The 20233-nt window shown below is 45.5% G+C and overlaps 1 protein-coding gene and 1 long non-coding RNA gene across 2 annotated transcripts in view; one reads left to right on the forward strand and one right to left on the reverse strand.

Annotated features, from left to right (window-relative positions):
* Positions 1-4979: 4979 nt before the first annotated feature.
* LOC105100997 (glycosylation-dependent cell adhesion molecule 1) lies at positions 4980-7541 on the reverse strand. Its single transcript, XM_010994081.3, has 4 exons — positions 7245-7541; positions 6516-6560; positions 5453-5677; positions 4980-5216 (listed from the first exon to the last, which is right to left on the reverse strand). The coding sequence occupies exons 1-4, from the start codon at positions 7441-7443 to the stop codon at positions 5083-5085; spliced, it is 603 nt and encodes a 200-aa protein (XP_010992383.2). The 5' UTR covers positions 7444-7541; the 3' UTR covers positions 4980-5082.
* Positions 7542-12052: 4511 nt separating this feature from the next.
* The window catches only part of LOC135322396 (uncharacterized), a 53524-nt gene continuing 45343 nt past the window's right edge, over positions 12053-20233 (forward strand). Inside the window, exons 1-2 of the long non-coding RNA XR_010382939.1 lie at positions 12053-12290; positions 12627-12701. This is a non-coding gene — a long non-coding RNA (uncharacterized LOC135322396). The remainder of the gene's footprint in view (positions 12291-12626; positions 12702-20233) is intronic.

Here is a 20233-nt window from a genome sequence, read left to right on the forward strand (position 1 = left end):
TAGAGTAAGGAGATGGAAGGTCAGGAGGTGGTCGACAGAGGATGAGACTGAGTGGGAGATTTAGGAGGTTCCTGGAGTGAAGTGTAGGCTGAGGCACAAAGGCCAAGGACTGAGAAGCCAGCGTGTATGAGAGGTCCTCCGTGTGAATGGTGAACAGCAGGAATGATGATGGAGCAGGTGCGGAGCGGAAGACCAGGCGCTGAGGTGCTCGGTGAAGGAGGGAGGGGCTGGGGGCAGGGGCAGGGGTAGAAGAAGCGGTGGGAAGCAGAGAGGGTGCCTCTTCCCACCTTCTGGCTCTGGGGTACTTGATGGTAAGCGAGAAAGCGGCTCCCATTTGAGAGTCTTACAGAGGCTGAGGGATCCTTAGTAATTCTTAGGAAATCTTAAAATGTCATTTAAGATTAGGCAACTGAGAGAACACTCAGAGCAAGACATTGGCAGTGTCAAAGAGTCTGCTGATCACAGATCAGGGATTCTAGAGGGCACGGTAACAGGGTTTGGGAGAGGGCAGCCGGGCAGAGGACTGGACTGGATTAGGGGCAGACAAAGCCAAATGGAGATGGGCATCTGGATAACACGGTCCTGGAGGCTTTGACTTGGTCCTGATGATTACAGAGGAAAATAGAACAGGGGTGACAGGCCCTTGAAGAACAGTTGGGCCAGGTTGTAGACCTGCATACCTAGCTGGATGGTTTGGGGCCTCTGGATGGGGGTAACTGATTCCTGTGGTACCAAGAACCAGGAGGTGTGAGTAGCGGCCAGGTCCATGGGAACAGGAGACGTGTGGTAGCAGAATAATGGCCCCCAAAGTTGTCCGTGTGCTAACCCCCCCGGAACCTGTGAACACGTTAGATTATGTGGCAAAGGGGAAATCAGGATTTGGATGGAATTATGGTTGCTGATTAACTGGCTTTAAAATAGGGAGATTATCCTAGATTTTCTTGGGGGGGGAGTCCAATGAAATCTTGAGGGTCCTTAAATGTGAAAGAGAGATTTAGAAAAGAGAAACAGATTGATAGCAAAGTGAGAACTTGGGTGGATGCTGCTGGGTTTGAAAGGGGGAGAATGGAGCCATTAGTTAAGAAATGTGGGTGACCGCTAGAAGCTGAAAAAAGGCACAAAAGTGGATTCTCCCCTAGAGCCTTCCCGTTGATTTTAGCTTAAGTGAGGCCCCTCTTGGACTCCTGAACTCCAGAACTGCAAGACAATAACTTTGTGTTATTTTAAGCCAGTACATTTGTGGTAATTTAGAATTAGACATTGTAATTAGAAAAATAACACAAGATGAAAGGATCTCCTCTTCTGGGCGACTGCAGGGTGGGATGCCTTGGCAGCTGGTGAGGCTGGACCGTGTTTCAGCAGGGAGTGGAGTTAATGCATTAACAGGCATTTCCCTGAATGGCATTGCCTCTCCCTCTGCTGCCCTCTCTTGATGCCAAAACACACACTTGGACAAGGCTTCCCCTCCCCTCCTCTCCCCTGGGGGATGTCTGCTGTTTCCCTCTCTGGTAGCTTGGGGAGGAAGGAAGGAGAGGAGGTCTCTTTGGGACCATGACTCAGTCTCGTTCTGCAGCTCAGCTTGCAGAGAGGTCGGAGGGTTGTCTGGCACTGGTCTGGCCATTCATAAAACGGGTACTTTGCTCTCCTTTTTGCTCTCTGTTCCCTGGGCACTTTCTCCACTGGCCGCACTCAGAGCAGTAGAGGGATGGCATGGGTGGGCCTCCCTGGAGCCTTGACGGTAAAACCAAGGACTGGCTTTGGGGCACCCAGTACAGTGGATTTGAACAGGAAAAGGCTCTGAAGGTGCAGTTGAAGCTGGAATGAATTTACTCCGGTTCTTTGTGGGTACAGAGCACAAGACTGTTAAATTGTGGTTTCAGGTTATTTGTGCTAATCTTTAGTAACTGATGCTCGGTTGGCTGTCCCAGGTCCTAACTGTCTACGTGGTTACGAACTTCATTTAGGGCCACAGAGGGAACCATGGAAGGATTTATTTATGGCCTGTCCGCAGGCTCCTAGGAGTATTTTTTAGTACACAGTCCCAAATTTGCTTGGGGCTGTACATTTATTAAGTAAGCCCTGATCCGGGGTACGTTTGTCAGACACCCACTGTGGGATTAATACAGGGATGTGGTGGACCTAACATTGATCAAAAGGACCAGGACCCTTTATATAGAGGAAATGCCAACGTGGATGAGAGCGGAGCAAAGCTCAATGGAATGATTACACACCTGAACGGTAAGAAAGAAATGAACACATCTTGTGCCTGGAACGTTCTGTTTCTGGAAGTCGGAGTTATTCGGGGGATCAAGGAGGCAGGGGGGTCCACGTGGGATACAAGTTTTGGTCTTGGGGTGAGAAAAGTCAGCAAGAAAAAGAAAGAGAAGAAGAAAAAAGTTCTATTGGTTGAGCTGGGGGAAAAAGTAAGATTTTCTTGGGAGAAAGTTTGAGTTTTTAGAGGGCGTGCTTGAGATATATGAAGAGAAAAAGGAGATGTTTCCATACCTAAATGCTTTGAAGGACGGAACTAGGAAAGAACAAAATATGTATTCATTTCTAGATCAGGGTGGATGAGGGGGGGCACAGATTTAACAACGATGCAAGGAGGAGTGAGGCCGCTAGAGGGAGTGAGGACCCAGCCGACTGTACACAGTCGCCTGCCCAGCGGGGGGAAGAAAGGACCAGGGGGTTCAGTGGGAGTTTTGTTAGGTAAATTGTAAAGGGAAATGATTATTTTCGAGGAGAGTGTTGTCCACACCCTGAGGGGACACACCCAGGAATTTGTGGAGTTAGGACCGACCTTCCATGTAGTTACTGAGAAGATGAAACACACACTAAGAAGAACTCACGCAGTAAAGAAATAGATCTGATCACATATGAGTTAAATTGGGACTATATGGAGCATTATTTTAAATTTCTACATATTACAAGATGACAGAAATGTCTTAAATGTCCCTATTTGGGAGAAGAGACAGTAGGCACGCCACCCCCCACCAACAGTAAACTTGATGCCCCAAATCAAGCTCTCCATGGGAGGTTTCTCCCCGTTGAGGTTTAAGATCACGTGTTAGGAAAGAGCTGGCACTGACTGAGAGTATCCTGTGAGGTGAAGTCAGGTTTCCGCCATGGTGTGGTGCTGGCATTGGCAACCTGACTGGCTGAGCTCAGTGTCCCCAGGTGTCACTAAGACTGTCGTGGAGATGCCTGGCCACCACCTGTTTCAGCTGCATTCTGCCCTGGCTAAGCAAGCCAACTTCCTGCCCCCGTCCTGCCCGCTGAAGAGGACACAAAGGGCACGGATGAGGCGGGCTCTTCCTGCAAGCAGCAGCAGCACCGGAGAATCTCCGCGGAGCGGAGTGGAACTCCACAACATCTTTCTTGATCCTCATTAAGGGGGTAGAATGATAGAGACCAAGACGGCTCCTGAGTTGGAAAACTTCAGTTTTCCACCTGTGAGTCTTTCTTTGGTCTCACATAAAACACTTCAGTTATGACACTTTTGGTTACCAAATGTGTGTGTTTTTTCCCCCTTACCAGGCAATTCTGTGACACCAGCTGAGTGTCCTACAATTTAACTCAATTCTGTGACTATCTACCTGGAGATGGTGTCAGGTCCCCCAGGTTAAAGGCTCAGGCCCATAAGACTGTTCTCATTCTACCTCAGGTGCTGATCTCAAGTTCAGGTTGTCACCTGTGCTTTTGACCAATGGGCTATAAATTAGAAGTTCCCATGAGCCCCTAGTTGAGTTCAATTAATTTGCTAGAGCGGCTCACAGAACTCAGGGAAACATATTTACCAGTTTTTTCAAGGACAAGATAAAGGATACAGATGAATAGCCTGATGGAGAGATACATAGAGCGAGGTCTGGGAAGGTCCTGATGTCAGGGGCGTCTGTCCCCGTGGAGTCGGGGTGCATCTCCCTCCTATGTGGACGTGTTCCCCATCTGGAAGCTCTCTGAACCCCGTTCTATTGGGAGTTTATGGAGGCTTCCTCAGTTAGGCGTGAGCTATTATTCACCGTCTTCTAGCCCTCTCCCTTCTTTGGGGAAGTGGAGGGCAGGGCTGGAAATTCCAAGCTTCCAAAATTCAGTTATGGCTAATGCTCTTATCACTTAGGAAATCAGGAGCTCTGTGCCAGGAACTAGGGACAGAGACCAAGATGTACATTTTCTAGCATCTCACAGCTCCCTTCCTCCCATCCTATCTGCCCGTGAGTGAACAGTCTTCCCGCCATTTGTAAAGGAAAAAAAAAAAAATTTTCTTTTTCCATGCTCTTCTCCCCCCATGGAGGCTCCTATGCCTTTTCGGTGAAAACTGGCAGGGGTTGGCACACGTTAGGTAGGCGAGTGTGGCACATGGTGAGCACTTGGTGAAGCTTGTTTAGTGGGTACGTGGAGCCAGCTACCCTGAAGTGAAGTGGAAGTCTTGGCAGATGAGGATGTAGAGGAAGAAGTGTGGGGCGAGGCCAGAAGACAGAGGATGGGGCCCTGGGAGCACAGCATGCAAGTCAGAAAATGTTCAGGGACTGGAACAGGGAGCTTGGAGAACCAGGAGAGTGCAGCATCATGGAAGGCCCTTGAGGAGAATGTTTCTGGAAGGGGCAATTGTGTCCAGGTCTACAGAGAGAGAAGGGAGTCAGGACTGTGAACGAGTCACGGGGTTGGCTGTTGTCAGTGAGCTCTGGGAGAGCAGTTGCTGCGGGCTGGTGGAGGGGAAAGGCAGACTACAGGCAGGTGAGCACCTGGTGGGTTCGGGCGCTGGGGGCTGCGGGCACAGGCAGGCCAGGAGGTGGAGGGGCAGCTGGAGGACGGCCGAGATTTCACAAAGGATATTCTGGAGTGTGGAGAATTGAACGTTTGTAAGCTGAGGAGGAGGAGGGTTTTTAAATCAAAGGGGTAACTAAGGACAGAGTGGGGACCTCCAGCCTTCCTTTCTGGCACAACAAAGCCAACACAGAGCCAGGCTTGGGATGCGATGCTTTAATAAGGAACGTGAGGGGCTGAGAGACGGCGGTGGTCAGGCCAGCGGTGAGGGTGCTGCAGGCACCTGCTGCGGTCCAGCCTGGGACGTGAGCATCCCCGTCATTGGGGCTTCACGACTTCAGAGGCATGAGGGAACAGGCTTTTCAGAAAGTCCATGGTTTCTCTCATGGTGTTTTCCAGATTCTTTATGATTTTATGAGTGAGCTCCACCAGTTTTCCCTCTAAGGTTGTTGCTGGGGAATATTGGGAGAGAAATGTCAGAGCAAAGCTGGCTCCCGACTCTCCCCCTCCCCCCGCTCCAGCAACAATTTTCCACAGTGCTGGCAAAGGCAACTAGTGTGTCCTTTGACCTGCCTTTAATTCCCCCTGCAGCTTCCTTTCTCTTTCTAACCTCAACTCTTCCCCTATCCCCTCGGCCTTTGGCTGCTTAATGTTTTCCCAGCCTCTTCCGCTTTCCCCTGGCTCCTACCAGCCCCAGGAGTGAGTTCTTTGGTCTCTTCTGATTGAGTGGCAGTATTTCTGAAACTGCTCTCCTGTGGCACGGGGTGAAGCAGCTTGGGATTCTGATTCTGGTGTCTCCTGGCAGATTTGATCACAACATCGTCTTTGGAAACCAGATCTTCTCTGGAGATGGAAGGCTCCATAGAAAGGTCCTCACTGGAGACCTGATGGTTGCTCATGATGACCTGGGCAGCTGGGACCGAGGAGATGTAGGAGGCAAGGGCAGAGAGAGAGCGCATGCTGAGGAGTAGCCAGCCAGTGCGGGGTCATCTCCCGTCACACATGGAGGCTATCAGGGTCGCGTCATTACCCAGTTAGTGTAGACCAAGACTGACGTCCCATGCCAGCATCCAAATCCATGAGCACCTAAAGGGCACACCCTGATTCTGGGTGCCTTTGAATAGAAATTGCACTTCTAGCAAATTTGCCTTTCTAACTAAAAGAGGTTGCCTATGCAAACACCTGTCCCATGGTCTGGTGCGTAGGAGGGGGCTCAATATATATTGGTCCTTTTCCTCTGAATTTTGGGTATGGCTTGAGTCTGCCTTCTCTGGCTTCTCCCAGGTAAATTGGAGGAAGCTAACCTGAGAATAAACCACAGTAACCATCTCTGGAGTTGACGCTTTGCCCCCTCACACCCCCCCGTTTGATCAGGAGCCTGATCATAATCCACAAAGTGGAATCCTGCAATATTCATGGCTTTGGGGATGTGTGGGTGGGGAGCTCGGGGCAGAGGACCCCCTGCGGCATCCTCACCTTGGGGTGAGCTGAAACTCCTTACCCGCTAGCATTTGGGTACATGATGTAGTCCCCACTCCCATCTCCAGTGACTATCCAGCATGAAATGCTGTTCATATTGTTTCTGGCCACCAGAACTTGGCCAGTTAGTGAGGCAGGAAGGATTCAAGTCCCACACTGGGAGGGACTGGCTTTGCTTTACTTCTTCCTCAGATGGAGAATTCATCACTTACTCCCTGGACAATGTTTCACCACCACCACCTTGCTCTAAAAGATGCTGACATGAGACTTACAAGTATCTGTGGGCTGAGACTCCATGTAGATTTCATCTTTTGGCTCTGAAAAATAAGGGGTTAAAGTCTCCAGCAATCTTAAGACATTTAACACGTGAGATCCTCCTCTGCTGCGCCTCCTGCCCCAGCACTCGCCACCCTCCTTATCCTGCTCTGTTTTCCTCAGCGCTTCTAACACACTCTCATTTATTTCACATGCTTATTGTTTGTTTCTTCCTCCTAGAATGTAATCTCGGTGATGACTGAGGTCTCTGTTTTGAAAGTGTTCCCAGGCACCTAAAACTATGAGTCTGGCATGGAGCAGGTGCTCAGTAGAACGCGATTGAAGGCATGTGTGTGCACGTCTTCCCCTCACAGTACAGAGGGAGGCAGGGAGGTCCACAGAGGGGTAGTGACTCTGCCTGGGGTGTCCAGCACCCTCTGAAGCTGGAATCTAATCTGAATCACTGTTGACCCATAGCCTTCCCTGATTTGGGTCCAGTTCGGCTCCTCTAGCCCCAGCCCCAGGCTTTCTAAGGCACAGGATTCCTGGAGTGATGTGCCCTTGTCCCTTGTCCCCTGTCCCCTGCCCCCCTCCCTATCATCTCAGGTGTGGCTGTTTGGTTCTGCTTCTCCCCACCTCTCCTCACAGCACATTACAAGGATTAAAAAAAGGCCCTCAGAATGCTGAGGTCTCTCTGGCTGACAGCTCAGGGACCCGAGGGGGAGTTTGATGGAAGCCAGACTCACCATTAAGGCTGGCAAGAGAGGCGGAGGTCAAGCTGGCCAGCAGCAGGACGGCGAAGAATTTCATGGTGGGGCTGGAGCAGGATCTGTTTTCCTGGGGAGACTGCTTGGTGTTGCGAGGAGGACGCTTGGCAGGGGCTTTATTTATTTCGGGGTACGGATGGGCTCTGGGAACCTGGTTCATGGTTGGACCTGGGGACATTCCAGGTTCCCCCTCCCAAGTTCCCTATTCTGAATACATTTGATTTTGGGAACTGGAGCTTCTGGGAAACCAATTAACAGGAAAGCAAGGCCATTAGTATTCCCTCGGGCTCGGATGTGCCTGGGGCGCCTGCCCCAGGCTCCACAGTGACTTGGCACTTATTACTGGTAGAATTTTACTTTTATTTGTGTGATGATTTAATTAATAGCTATCTTCCCCAGGAGAATGAGACTTCCACAGTGCCTGGGTTACACCTGCTTTACTTGCATTGTTTATCCAGCGCCTAGGAAAGAGCTCGTGTGTCGTAGGGGCCGGAATAACTTAGCAGAGCGAATGAATGAATAAAGAAGGGCTAGGCTGTCCTCTAGGCTACAGATAAAGCTCCCCACATGTTCAGGAGTGGAAGGGTCAGGCAGTTAAAGGGATTCCAGCCCCCTGCCAGGCATTGTCCTGAGTTTGTTCATATGGGCTCTTTATTTAATTCATGAGGGTTGTGAGGTGTGTGTTATTTATCAAGCAAAGAAACAGATGTTCACGGAGGTGAGGTGTCTTGCATAAAAGATCACACATCTGGGTGGATTTGGACCCAGGTTAGGCTAACTCCCAATCCTAGGTCCTGCATGTGGGTGAGATGGAGCAGCGGGACAAGAGGCCCCCGGAAAGGCCGTGGGGGCTGAGCCCAGGACCTGAGGCCCGGCCCCAGCCTAGGACTGGGCCAGTTGGCCTCCTGCGCTCTGCTGTGGCTGGAGGTTTTGATGACCCCTCTGGAACCTGTTTTTGGATCATCTCCAGGAAGGTGAGGGCTGCTGCCCTGGTGACTGAACCTCCTGACTCAGCAGGGAGCATGGCACCCAGAGCATGTGGGGGTCCCACGGAGGGTAAGGTCCCCCCTGCAGACCGCCCCCTCTGAGCTGTGCCCACTGAGCCGGAGGCAGGAGGGAAGAGCCCTGGGGCTGTTGTCATCTTCCAGTTGCTAAGCGCTGCTCTCTCCTTAGGCGAGCCTGTGAAGGGAAGGAAGTTTATCTTGGGCTGCCTCCTACCTCCCCCTCCTCCCCAGATTTCCCCCGCTGTTGGGCAATGTCCCCTCTCACAGCCCAGGGCGCTCAGGGACAGAGGAGGGCGTCCTGGAGGATGTGGTTACAGCCCTGCAGGCATATTTCCTTTTTACCCCTAACAATCTGCAAGTTTAGGCCTCCATCACTTCCAGGCTGGGCTGTTTCTCAGTGTTTCTCACTGCTCTTCTGGCCTCCAGTCTGTCTCCACTGTGCAATCCATTCTCCATGCTAATGCTGGAGGAATTCTGGAAGTCCAGGCTGCTTTCACACTCAAAGTCTCTAATGACCATCCACGATCCACAGGATAAAGTCCAAACTCCTTGGCCACGTGTTTGAGGCCCTACACCTTTCTGACTTTATCTCTTGCCCTTTTGAATTCTTCCCTGCTCTCTGAGGTCTTAACCTGTTCACGCTATTCCTGTCAGGAACACTTTTTCTTCTCCGTCTGCCTGCTGTGTTCCTACCTCGTCGCCCACATCGGATGCCACCTCCTCCCTGGGGTGAACCCCACCTTCTCACCATGACGCCTCCTTTGGTTGATCACCTCATCTCTGCAGTCCCATAACACCTTCATATCTTCATCTTTTCAAGATTCCATCCCCATCCCACTATTTGTTTCTTTCTCTCTTTTTTAAAAAAAATAATTTTGTTTGTTTGGGTTTTTTTTTTTTTTTTTTGGTAGGGGAAGGTAGTTAGGTATATTTATTCATTTATTTTAGAAGAGGTACTGGGGATTGAATCCAGCACCTCGTGCATGCTAAGCATGTGCTCTGCCACTGAGCCCTCCTCCCTTCTCCCCCGCCCACTACTATTTCTGGAGGGCCTGCCGTGTTGCAAGTTTTGGAGATACGATGGTGAGGAAAATCGCCCAGCCCTGGCCTGATGGCCTACGTTGTCTAGTGTTTATCACATTCAGTTATAACTCTCAGTTTAGGTCGATTGTTCATACTGGTCAATTACCATTTTGTGGACAAGAGCCATAGTTTATCTCTGTATCTTAATTTATTTAGCACAGATCCTAGCACTTGGTAAGTGCTCCAGTCTGGTAAATCGAATGAGTCAATTTGTCCATTCAAAGCTGGCCCCTGGGGGATGTGTTTACCCTTAGCGGGGAGGGAAACTCTGAGAGGCCTTCTTCAACAATTAAATAACCATAATGTGTGGGTGTCTGCTATACACCAGGCATGCTATGGGGACTGAGCTTCAATAGGGAGCAAAACAGACTGGGTCCCTTCTATCCCAGGTAGGGTTGCCAGATAAAATGCAAGTTACTCAGTTAAATGTGAATTTCGATAAGCAGTGAATAATTATTTTAGTACATGTTTCAACTATTGTATGGGACAGACACTAAAAAGTTGCTCATTGCCTATCTGAAATTCACATTTAACTGAATGTTCTGTTTATTTGCCAGGTTTGGCAATCCCACCCCAAGGTTCCAGACCACCCTCCACCATCCGTCTCTTTAGGACCCAGCCTCCTCCTGTGTGCTTAAGGGCTCAGGTGGAGGGGACAGATGGACAGAAGGGGTGTCCAGTGCCACACTTGCAGCTTCCTTTTGAGAAAATAACTCGCAGTGGTTCTTTACACTCAAGTTCCCGACTTTGGGTCAGATGACCCTGTTACTCTGGCCACTGCTATTGGGTGAAGAAGTCTGGGTCTCATCCAGAGGGAACCACCAACGGGCTGGACATAGGAATACCAGTGGCTTCTGAAATGGCCTGGGTGGGAGACGTGTCTGTTTATGACGCTCGTACTGGATGGTCCCCAACCAAGTCAACGAGATCCTGCTCAGTGAATTTTGCATGTGAGACAGAGAGAAGGAAAATGCAATGAGATGTAAAAGCAGTGGGTGCAGTGGAGGTGAGGAGGTGGCAGAGAGATGCCAACAAGACAGAGAGACGTAATGCATGTGTAACACATGTCCTGGGGCTGACGTTATGGCAAAGTGACTGTGGCCAGAGCAGCTGGAGGGGCTCACGGTCTAGCCACGCTTTCACCCTGCACAGCACTGCACGAGGCCTGCCGAGATGCTTTCCTGATCATCCTTCCTTCCCAGTGTCACTGGATGTAAACTGAGTGAGTCTTATTAACTTGAAAAAGACCACTTTGTTCAAAAGAGCATTCGCTTTGAGTCAGACACCTGCATCCAAGGGTCAGTATGCCATTACCTCACTGTGTGGCCGTGAGCCAGCCACTCCCCCTCTCTGGGCCTCATTCTCCTCCTCAGCAAGGAGAGGAAGGGTCTAGGGGGATCTCCAAGGATCTCTAGGATCCCTGTTCCAGGATCTGGCACCCCCTTGGGTCAGGGGTAGAGGCTTCTTTGGAGACAATCATTTCAAGAAGAGTAACAGCATCAGGCTGGTTAGCCTTGAACTTCAGTGCACACCAGAGCTGGGGACCCTCCCTTCCTCTCCAGTAGTGGTCTGAGATGCAGCCCAGGAATCTGCATCCAAAAGCCAGAGTCCCGGGCAGTTCTGATGTGGAGGCACTAAGGATCTCATGCCTTTTGGCTGACAGAATGGCTTCTAAGCAAAAGCTCAAACTTTTTTTCTGGTAAGGATTTCGGGAGGCAGAGAGTCTATTCTTCTGAGTGTGAGTGAGTGTGTGTGTGTGTGTGTGTGTGTGTGTGTGTGTGTGTGTTTACTAGGGTGGCTTCTGGCCTGGAGCATTGGGGGTTGGAGCGGAGGAGCAGGAGACTAACAGTTTGTGAAGTCTGACCTTGAGCCAGATACAGGATGATTTAATTCCCACAGTAGTTGTCAGGGTAGTATTAATAGCCTCTGACAGATGGGAAAACTGAGGTTTCTGAGCCCGAAATTGAGGCTCAGAGAGATTAAGTAAATGTACTAAGTGACATAGTTGTCAACTGGCATGGCTGAGGTTCGAACCCAGATCTGTTTGATTCCCATGCTCTCCCCATGATGCCCTCCCCACCCCTACCCCAAGCACCACCAGAGCCCACCCCACAGTATAGCAACCGGGATCCCTCAGTTTCCCAGCGGGGCTCTGTTTCACTTATCTGTGCTGTTTCCCACAAATCCATTGACTATCCTGGGAAATCAACGTTTCTGTCTCCAAACCCTTCCCAGACTGTATCTCCTCCCCAGCGGCAGCAGGGAGCCTGTTACTAGAACAGGGAGAAAATAAGGCCTTGGACAGGGGAGTTCAGAGGGTAACAGAGCCAGAGGGAGCCGGTCCACACTGGGGGAGGGGGAGTGCGGGGGGTCAGGTGGGAGTCAGCCAGGGGCAGCCAAGTGCCGAAAGATCCCGCTCCCAGGGGACCCGGAGCAGGTGGGGAGGCGAGAGCAGCTTCTGTCTTACTTCTCAGTCAGGCTCCAGCAGTTCTTCCAGAGTGAGTCTCCAGCTGCCTTCTTCAAGGTCACTGCTGACAAGTCCACTCCAGCCATATCCAGTTTCTCTGCAGGAAGGTCTGAGCCAGACTTGGCTCCATCTGGGACGCCGGTGGAAAATGCTCTCTGTGGGGAGACGGGGCCTCAGGAATGTCACCCACATTGCCTCCTGCTCAGTGCGCCCCTCCGCCTGCTTGCCCCACAGCCTGGTGAGCTGGCTTGGGAGTCTGACCGCTGCGGGTGTGGCAGCTGATGGACCAGCTGCACTGAAAGGTGCAGTTCCTGGGCTGCTTCAGGACCACTCACCTCCTCCTGGGGCTCTGGGCAGGCATTTTCCCTCTTATCTTAAAGCCTTTATGGACCATGCCTCAGACAACAAACACAGTATCCTAAGTTGAATGTTTTCTGTCAATAGCTCTGATCTGCAAGGTTTTATTTCAACGTGAGGATTGGAGGCTGTGGGAAGGGGCTACCAAGAGTCAGGATGGTTGGAGGTCAGATACCCTGGGGGCCACTTGCACACTGGGAGGTGAAGTGAGAATGACAGAGTGCACGGGGTGGGGAGGGATGGCGGCTGCTCTCGGGGCCGACTGAGGATCGCAAAGTTATGGAATTTGGGATTTGGAAGGAATCATGTCACCTGTGAACCTACAGTGAGGACTCAAGCAAGGAAAAACCCTAATAGGTAGTGGTAGTGGGACACCATGGTCACATCTATGTGTTAAGGGCTCTTCCGTGTGGCTGTTAGCATAACCGATGCCATCTTGGTCCCTTACAGTTCCTCCTGTCTTCCCACTGCCCCTACCCAGGACTGTACTGTGCAGTAAATCACTTCTCCATCATCAATGGCTTTGTAAGTTCATAGATATTGTTCAGTTATCATTAGGACCAGGAACGTGGGGAAAATTGCTGAACTCTTGGTGAAAATGAATGAAGTGCTCAAGATCTGTATTTTCTCTCTAGCAAGACAAATACTTTGCGCTGCTCTGTGTTTTTGGTCTTTTCCCACATCCTATCGTGTTGATACTGTGTAGAATTTTAGTTCTATGATAGTATATATTTAGTTCTTTTTAATTTTCCCTAGTAATTCAGACAATTATTTATTGATTTTCACTTCCCATATCTCTTGACACATCTTCCTAGATTGAGTTACTTGAATACTTTTTCCATGATTGTTTTCTAAGTGGAAGTTTTTGTGGCAAAAATTCTGAGTGTAGTTTTATTATCAATATCATTTAAATGATAATATCATCTTTAAAAAAAATGACTATTGAATTGTCAAATTCCTCTGCAGGAGTTTTGAAATATAACCATATGCTTTTCTTTTGCTGATCACTGGTTTATAAAATTATATTCATGCATTCCCTAGTATAATACCATTCTTTTGCTCCTGGTGTGAACTCCACTCACTGCTAGATTCTATTGCTTACTTAGGATTCTATTGTATCTCACTTAGGATTTGGTTTCAGTGTTTGCAAGTAAGAGAGATTGATCTATATTTTCTTTCCTTCCTTTTTTTTTTTTTTTTTTTCACCCTTGGGTACTCTTTTGGGTTTTTAAATCACTGTTCTGCTAGCTTCATTTTAGTATTTGTGAGGTTTCCTTTTTTCTCTGTGTTCTGGAACAGTTTACATGGAATCAGGTGCCTTACAGGGATGGTAGCACTCACGTGTGAAGTGCTCTGGCCTGGTGCTTATCTGTGTAACTCTTGATATTTTTAATTTCTTCTACAGTAATTTGCTTATGCAGTTTTTTATTTCTTCTATAGTAATTTGTTTATGTAGTTTCTTCAGTTTTCTTGGCTATTTTTCTAGAAAACAATCCATTTTATTCAGGTTAGAAATATATATTCAGGTGGAAAAATATATATTGAAACTGAATTATCTTTTAATTATTTGAGTTTCTTTTTATCCGTGTTATGCTCCATTCTCATTTCTTATTCTGGTTTCTCTCACCTCATACCCCATCTCTTTTTGTTGTTGTTGTTGTTCTTAAATTAGATAATGGTTTATCTCATTTTCCCCCTAAATAATCAGCTCTTGAATTTTTTCCAGTTTAGGTTTTACAATTTTCTGTTTTCCATTTAGTTGATTTCTGATTTTACTTTGACTAATTTCTTCTTTCTATTTTCATTAAATTTAGCTGTTCTTTAGTTTTTTGAGTTAGTTACTCAAGTAATTTATTTTTACCTTTTCTTTAATTAATGTTAATATTTAAGGCTTTAAAATTTCCTGAGAGCACTGTTTCAGTTGTAGCTCAGGTTTGGAGATGCAGTATTTTCGTTACTGTTACATTCTAGATGTTAAGTAACTTTGGTTTCATTTTCCTCTTTAAATCAATAGTTGTTTAACGGGTTTATAAATTCCCATTTGCGTAAGAATTTTTTTGGAAGGGATTATCTAGTTCTGGTCTTAATTTTTAGTTTTTTTTTTTTTTTATGATCAGAAAATGTCCATTTGCATTATTTCAACATTTTAGAGTTTAAGTATTGGCTAAGAGTGTGGACTCTGGAGCCAGACTGCCTCAGTTCAAATTCTGGTTTTACCAAGTATTAGCTACATGACCTAATTTAACTTCTCCGGCTCAAGTTTCATCATAGAATTGTTATGAAGACTAAAAAAATTGAAATCTGCAAAACGCTTAGAATAGTGCCTGACACATTTTTAAGTTTTATAGGAGTGTTAGCCATAATCATTATTGTGGTTATTTGTCATGATTTGATTTTTGATGCATTTTTTAGAGTTTCTGAAATGAAGAAAGTTTTCTCTTTTCAAGAGTATTAAATTAGCTCTATTTTACTATTTACATTACTTAGATACAGTAATTTTCTGACCTTGACCTTTGTGGACTGAGACAGGTGAATTAGAGCCTCTCCAATTACTAATCTTGAATTTCCTCAAGTTTTGGTGCTATTTTAGAAGGTGCAGAAATATTGGTGTCTGTTGAAATTTTTATTGTGGATTGTACTTTATCCACGTAAATACTTTTCCTGCTTTCACTTAATGTTCTTCCACTGACGTAAGTGTTATCTGATACTAAGATCAATATTCTGCTTTTTAAAATTTGCCTAGTGCTTTTGCCCATCCTTGGACTTTCAATCTTTCTGAGGTACTTTTTTTTTTTCTATTGAATTTTATGTAATTTTGACAAATGAGGGCATCCACATCATAACCTCGATACAACCAGCAAAATCAGGAAGTTACCATCTGCTACACCATTGATACCTAATACTATCTAAACCACAGGCCCCATTTAAATGCTGCCCGTTGTCCCAGGAATGTCCCCTATGACAAAGGATTCAATCCAAGATTCTGCATAACATTTAGTTGTCACGGTTCCTCAGTCTTTCCTTGATGTTTGTGGCATTTTCACTTTCGAAGATTGTAGGCCAGTGTGTAGAATGTTCCCCAATTTGAGTTCATCTGAATTTTCCTCATAATTAGATTTAGGTTCTGCATTTCTTGTCAGGAATATCAAGACGTGACACTGTATTCTTCACGTTATGTTCAATTTTGATGTGTCCCATTTTTGTGACATTGACTTTGATCGCTGATTAACGTGATATCTGACAGTTTCCTCCACTGGGGAGTTACTCTTTTTCTTCTTGGTAATTAATAAATATTTTGTGGGAAGGTATTTTGAGGCTGTGTAAATAGGCTTTTCCTCATCAAACTTTTATTGATTGGTTTTCGCACTCATTGATGTTTCTTGGCTGAATTCTTTATTCCTGTAACGGTTGCCAACTAGTGATTTTCCACTTCAGTCATTCCTACTCCACTCATTAGCTGCCATTCTGCTGTAAGGAAAGACTTTCTCCCTTCCCTGTTTGTTTATTCATTTATTTATATCAGCATGGACTAAGGGCTTTCTGTTTAGTCAATGAGTGGTAATGCTGTTGTGTCATTATTTATCGTCATTATTATTATGATGATTATTATAATTGTAATCTTTTATAATACTTTCCCATTGAATTTGGTTAGTCTGAGACAATTTGACAGTAATGAGATTGAGCCAGCCTTCTGGTTAGCTTCTTGTGTTCCTTTGACATGTCTCCATCATTCTTTGAACACTTCTTAACTTTCTGGCACAACAAGGCACTCCAGGCTCATTCTGTACTTTGTCTGCCCGAACCCTGCCATGCGCCCTTTCTCCAAGGACTTCTGTTCTCTTAGTAGTATTTAGAGACAAAGTTGTAGGCTCTGGGTGTGCTCCTGTTCTGGGGATGCCACTGCTTCCAGGCCCCTCCCACTAATGAAAGTTAGGGAATGTGCCAGGCCACTCTCCCTCCCCGCCCCCTGTACCCCTGGGCAGACACCCTCCTTGTCTCACTCCAGTTCCGACACCCTGTTCCGGCTTTCCAGCAACCCCCTGCCTTTGCCCATGCACATGCCTGCTTTGCTGGGGTCTACCTATGGGCTTTTGTACTGAATTATTGGGGAGGAGGCAGGAATGCAGGCAAGTGGGAAGGAAGACAAAAAGAATTTGTTATTTTATTATTGATATATCTTTTAATCCATTGTTTAACAGTTTGGTTTTTCTTTGTGATCCAATCTGAGAATCTTTTTCTTTTAATAGATGAATTTGTGCTATTTTTATTTATTCATATGGAAGGTATGTTTGATACTAGCTTTACCTCCTTAATACTGTCTGTTTTAACAATTTTTTGTTATTTGTGTTTTGCTATGTGATCTGTGTTTCTTTTTCCTTTTTTAGGTGTAGCTCTTCTGATAATATAAAAGATTTATAGTTTGTTTATAATCCTGTTGATTATCTTTATAAACTGTAGCTTCAAATGCTACACTCAATTCTTTATATTTAGAGTTGACCCCCTGTACTAGCAATGAATAGAATATTGTACTTTCTGGTATATATGTGTAAACAATGGAATATTACTCAGGCAAAAAAAAATTGCCATTTTCAGCAACATGGATGAACCTAGAGAATATCATACTAAGTGAAGTGAGTCAGAAGAAGACAAATATTATATAATACCATTTAATATGTGGAATTAAAATAATACAAATAAATCTATATACAAAACAGAAACAGACTCATAGACATAGAAAACAGACTTACGATTACTGAAGGGGAAAGGGAGGAAGGAGGGAATAAATTAGGAGTATTGGGTTAACAGATACAAACTAATATACACCAATTGCTATAAAGGATTTGTTGTATAGCACAGGGAATTATATTCAATATCAGTATTATATCTACTAATAATGAATAATGGAACATAATCTGAAAAAAACATATAACAGAATCACATTGCTGTACACATGAAACTAACACAATGTTGTAATTCAACTATACTTCAATTAAAAAAAAATAGTGTATTTTCTCCTTTCTCCCCTGTTGTTCACCATCTGATTTTCATGAATCATCATAGTATTTTTTATTAATTATCCTACTAATTTCCTTTATATCTTTAAATGTACTTACATTTAATAGTATATATTAATAATATATTAAATATTACTTGATTTAGCAGTTTAAAAGTTGTTTTTGGTCTTCCAACTATAAAAGTTGTATAAATCTGCCTACTTATATCAGCCCCACTCTGTCTTCTGTCTCTACCACTTCTAGTCTGATCTTTTGTTACATTCTCCTAGTCTATAAGGTTGACCTTCTACTTTGTAACTGTAATTCCCACAGCAGTTTTAGCTTTTGTCTTGTCTTAAAGTAGATTTAACATTCACAGCTAATCCTTTTACTTGGTTCTCTCCATTTATCTCTTGGTTGGCTAGAGTTTCTTGTCTAATAGTTTCTTTGAAAGGGTTCATAGGAATGAAATTCCTTGAATTCTTGCCTGCTGGACATATTTGTCTGTTGCCTTTAGCCTGGTAAAATAGTTTAAGTACAAAATGCTTTGATCTCACTTTTGTTCTTCCAGAAGAACATGCAGGGATTTCTCCACTGTCCTTTGTTATTGAAATCTGTAGCCAGCCTGAATGTATACACGGCCTCAGTGAGTGTGTTGTTAGTTTTGCCTGAATCCCCAATGATTCTTTTTTTATCTTCAAGAAAGAATCAGTTCAGTCTCAGCCAGTCTCAGCATTGGTCATTTTGAATCAGTTTTTCCTTCAATCTGTGGATTCAAGTTTTTAATGTCAATTTTTAATTGTGGTAAAATATACATAACATAGAATTAAATTTTTGTTTTTAATTTTGGGGGAGATAATTAAGTTTATTTTTTAATGGAGGAACTGAGGATTGAACTCAGAACCTCATGCATGCTAAACATGTGCTCTACCACTGAGCTATAATTTCCCCTCCAATTACATAGAATTTATCGTGTGGACAAAGAATGCCCCCTGCCACATCAGCAGACAAAGAATATCATAGCATCAGGCCATCAGCACTACAGCTGCGCCCCTCCCCACTTCCCCCAAGGTGACAAACAGGCTGCCTGCCACCAAGCCATCAGCCTCTGCAGCGCCCCCAATAGTGTACCCTGAGGAGATTCGTTATAGGCAGGAACCGGATATTGGCCCTAGATAGTTCAGGTGCGTATCAAAGGAATGGTTTCAAAGAGCCCAGACTCTTGCATCTTCCTATACAGAGAAAAGTGCCAAATTCATTAACTTAAGTCCTCAACAAGTCTGCTGAATAAAACATAATTCTCAACTTTCAGGTTGTGCTTTTATTTATTTATTTTTTTAGGTGACAACCATCTAAATCATTTTTTGGTATGCAGTCCAGTTGTGCAACCCACCTCCAGAACTCTCTCATCTTGCAAAACTGAAACTTTATATCCAGGAAACAACAGCTCCCTGTTTTCCCCTCTTCCCAGCCAGATTCAAGTTTTCTTTTTAAGTTTTAAGAAATACTGTCTTCAATTACGTTTTTCTTTTCTAGATTTCAGTTCATTTTTTCAGGAGCAGTCATTATAAATATGGTGGATCTGGTTATAAATAAGGTGTCCTTGATTTTTGCTCCTTTGAGTATATCGTGTACTTCAGAGAAGTTGCCCTTTGCCTGTTCTGCCCATGATCTGTCATTAGAGGACGCTGTGTCAGCATCCTCCCTCAATTTGTTTCCAGATTCACTGGATTTGGCCAAAGTTCTTCATAGAAAGTGTTATTTGGGGGTGTAAGTGCTTTCTGTTTTCACCCGGGATGGAATTCACACATCCGTATTTATTTTTCTTGTTGTAATCAATTCAATTTCTGTCAGAGATAAGAAGTAGGTAGATATATCTTTACTCCCACTCCTTACATTTGGAAGGGTGTTACTGAGTGTTTTATTTTTTTCCATGTCCTTATCTGGATATTAAACTTCCATAACCTCAGAAAGCAGGTGGACAACAGTAAACCCGGAAATAAGCCTATTTTTAATTAAACAATTATTTTTTCATTTCATGAAATTTAGGGTAGGAAGGGAGGTGGAAAGTTGTGCATAGCTTTTTACCTGGACACTGATGTGTTTGTACGCACCTTCAGTGGTCCCGTAGACCACTCTCTGTGCCCTGCACCCCGCCACCCCCCTCAAAGTAACATGTCGCGGTGGACAGACCCTTACCACGAGGGGGAGCTGGCTGCTTCTTTTCTCTTGTACAGTCCTCCCTAGGTATCTGCAGGGGGTTGGTTCCAGGATGGGACCCTCCCGCCAACCCTTGCCCCATACCATCAGAGGCTCAAGTCCTTTATATGAAATGATGTAATACACGATCCTCCCATATACTTGAAATCATCTCTAGATGACTTTTAATACCTAATGCAATGTAAATACTATGTAAATAGTTGTATATTCAATGTAAATAGTTGCCAGCACATAGCAAATTCAAGTTTTGCTTTTTGGAACTATCTGGAAATTTTTTCCTGAATATTTTCAATCTGTGGTGGGTTGAATCTGTGGATTTGGAACCTGTTGATAGGGAGGGTCGACCGTAGTCTGTCTAGGTCATTTGCACTGCTGCCGTTGCCTTCAGGGTTGAAAAAGATTTTACCCCAGCTGGGGTTTCCTCTGAAACAGTATCTGGAGAAGTTGTTCCCCTTCATCCGGCTTTGTCATGATCTCTGTGCCTCTCTCGGCACAAATGCTTGGATGTGAGATGGTTGAAGTTTGCCCCCCTTGGGTGGGGGGAGGACCTGGGATGTGTTGGGGTGCTGGACGTCTCGGGACCCCGGGTGGGTACTGGCAGTGGGGAGGATGAGAGGAGTGCTGTGTGCAGGTATGAGCCCGAGCTGCATGAATCTCCTTCTTTCAATATGGACCACTTGTTAAGCACCTGTTACCCACTGAGTATTAGGGATACTGAGATGACTCTCACACAGACCTGCTTCTAAAGAGTTACCTGTCTGGTGAAGAGGTAGCATACATGCAAGAAACATGTTCCGAGCACAGAGAGGCATAGTGTGAGCCCTGGCAGTTGGGTTTTCTCTT

This window comes from Camelus dromedarius, chromosome 11, assembly GCF_036321535.1.
Source record: "Camelus dromedarius isolate mCamDro1 chromosome 11, mCamDro1.pat, whole genome shotgun sequence".
Classification (NCBI taxonomy): Eukaryota; Metazoa; Chordata; class Mammalia; order Artiodactyla; family Camelidae; genus Camelus; species Camelus dromedarius.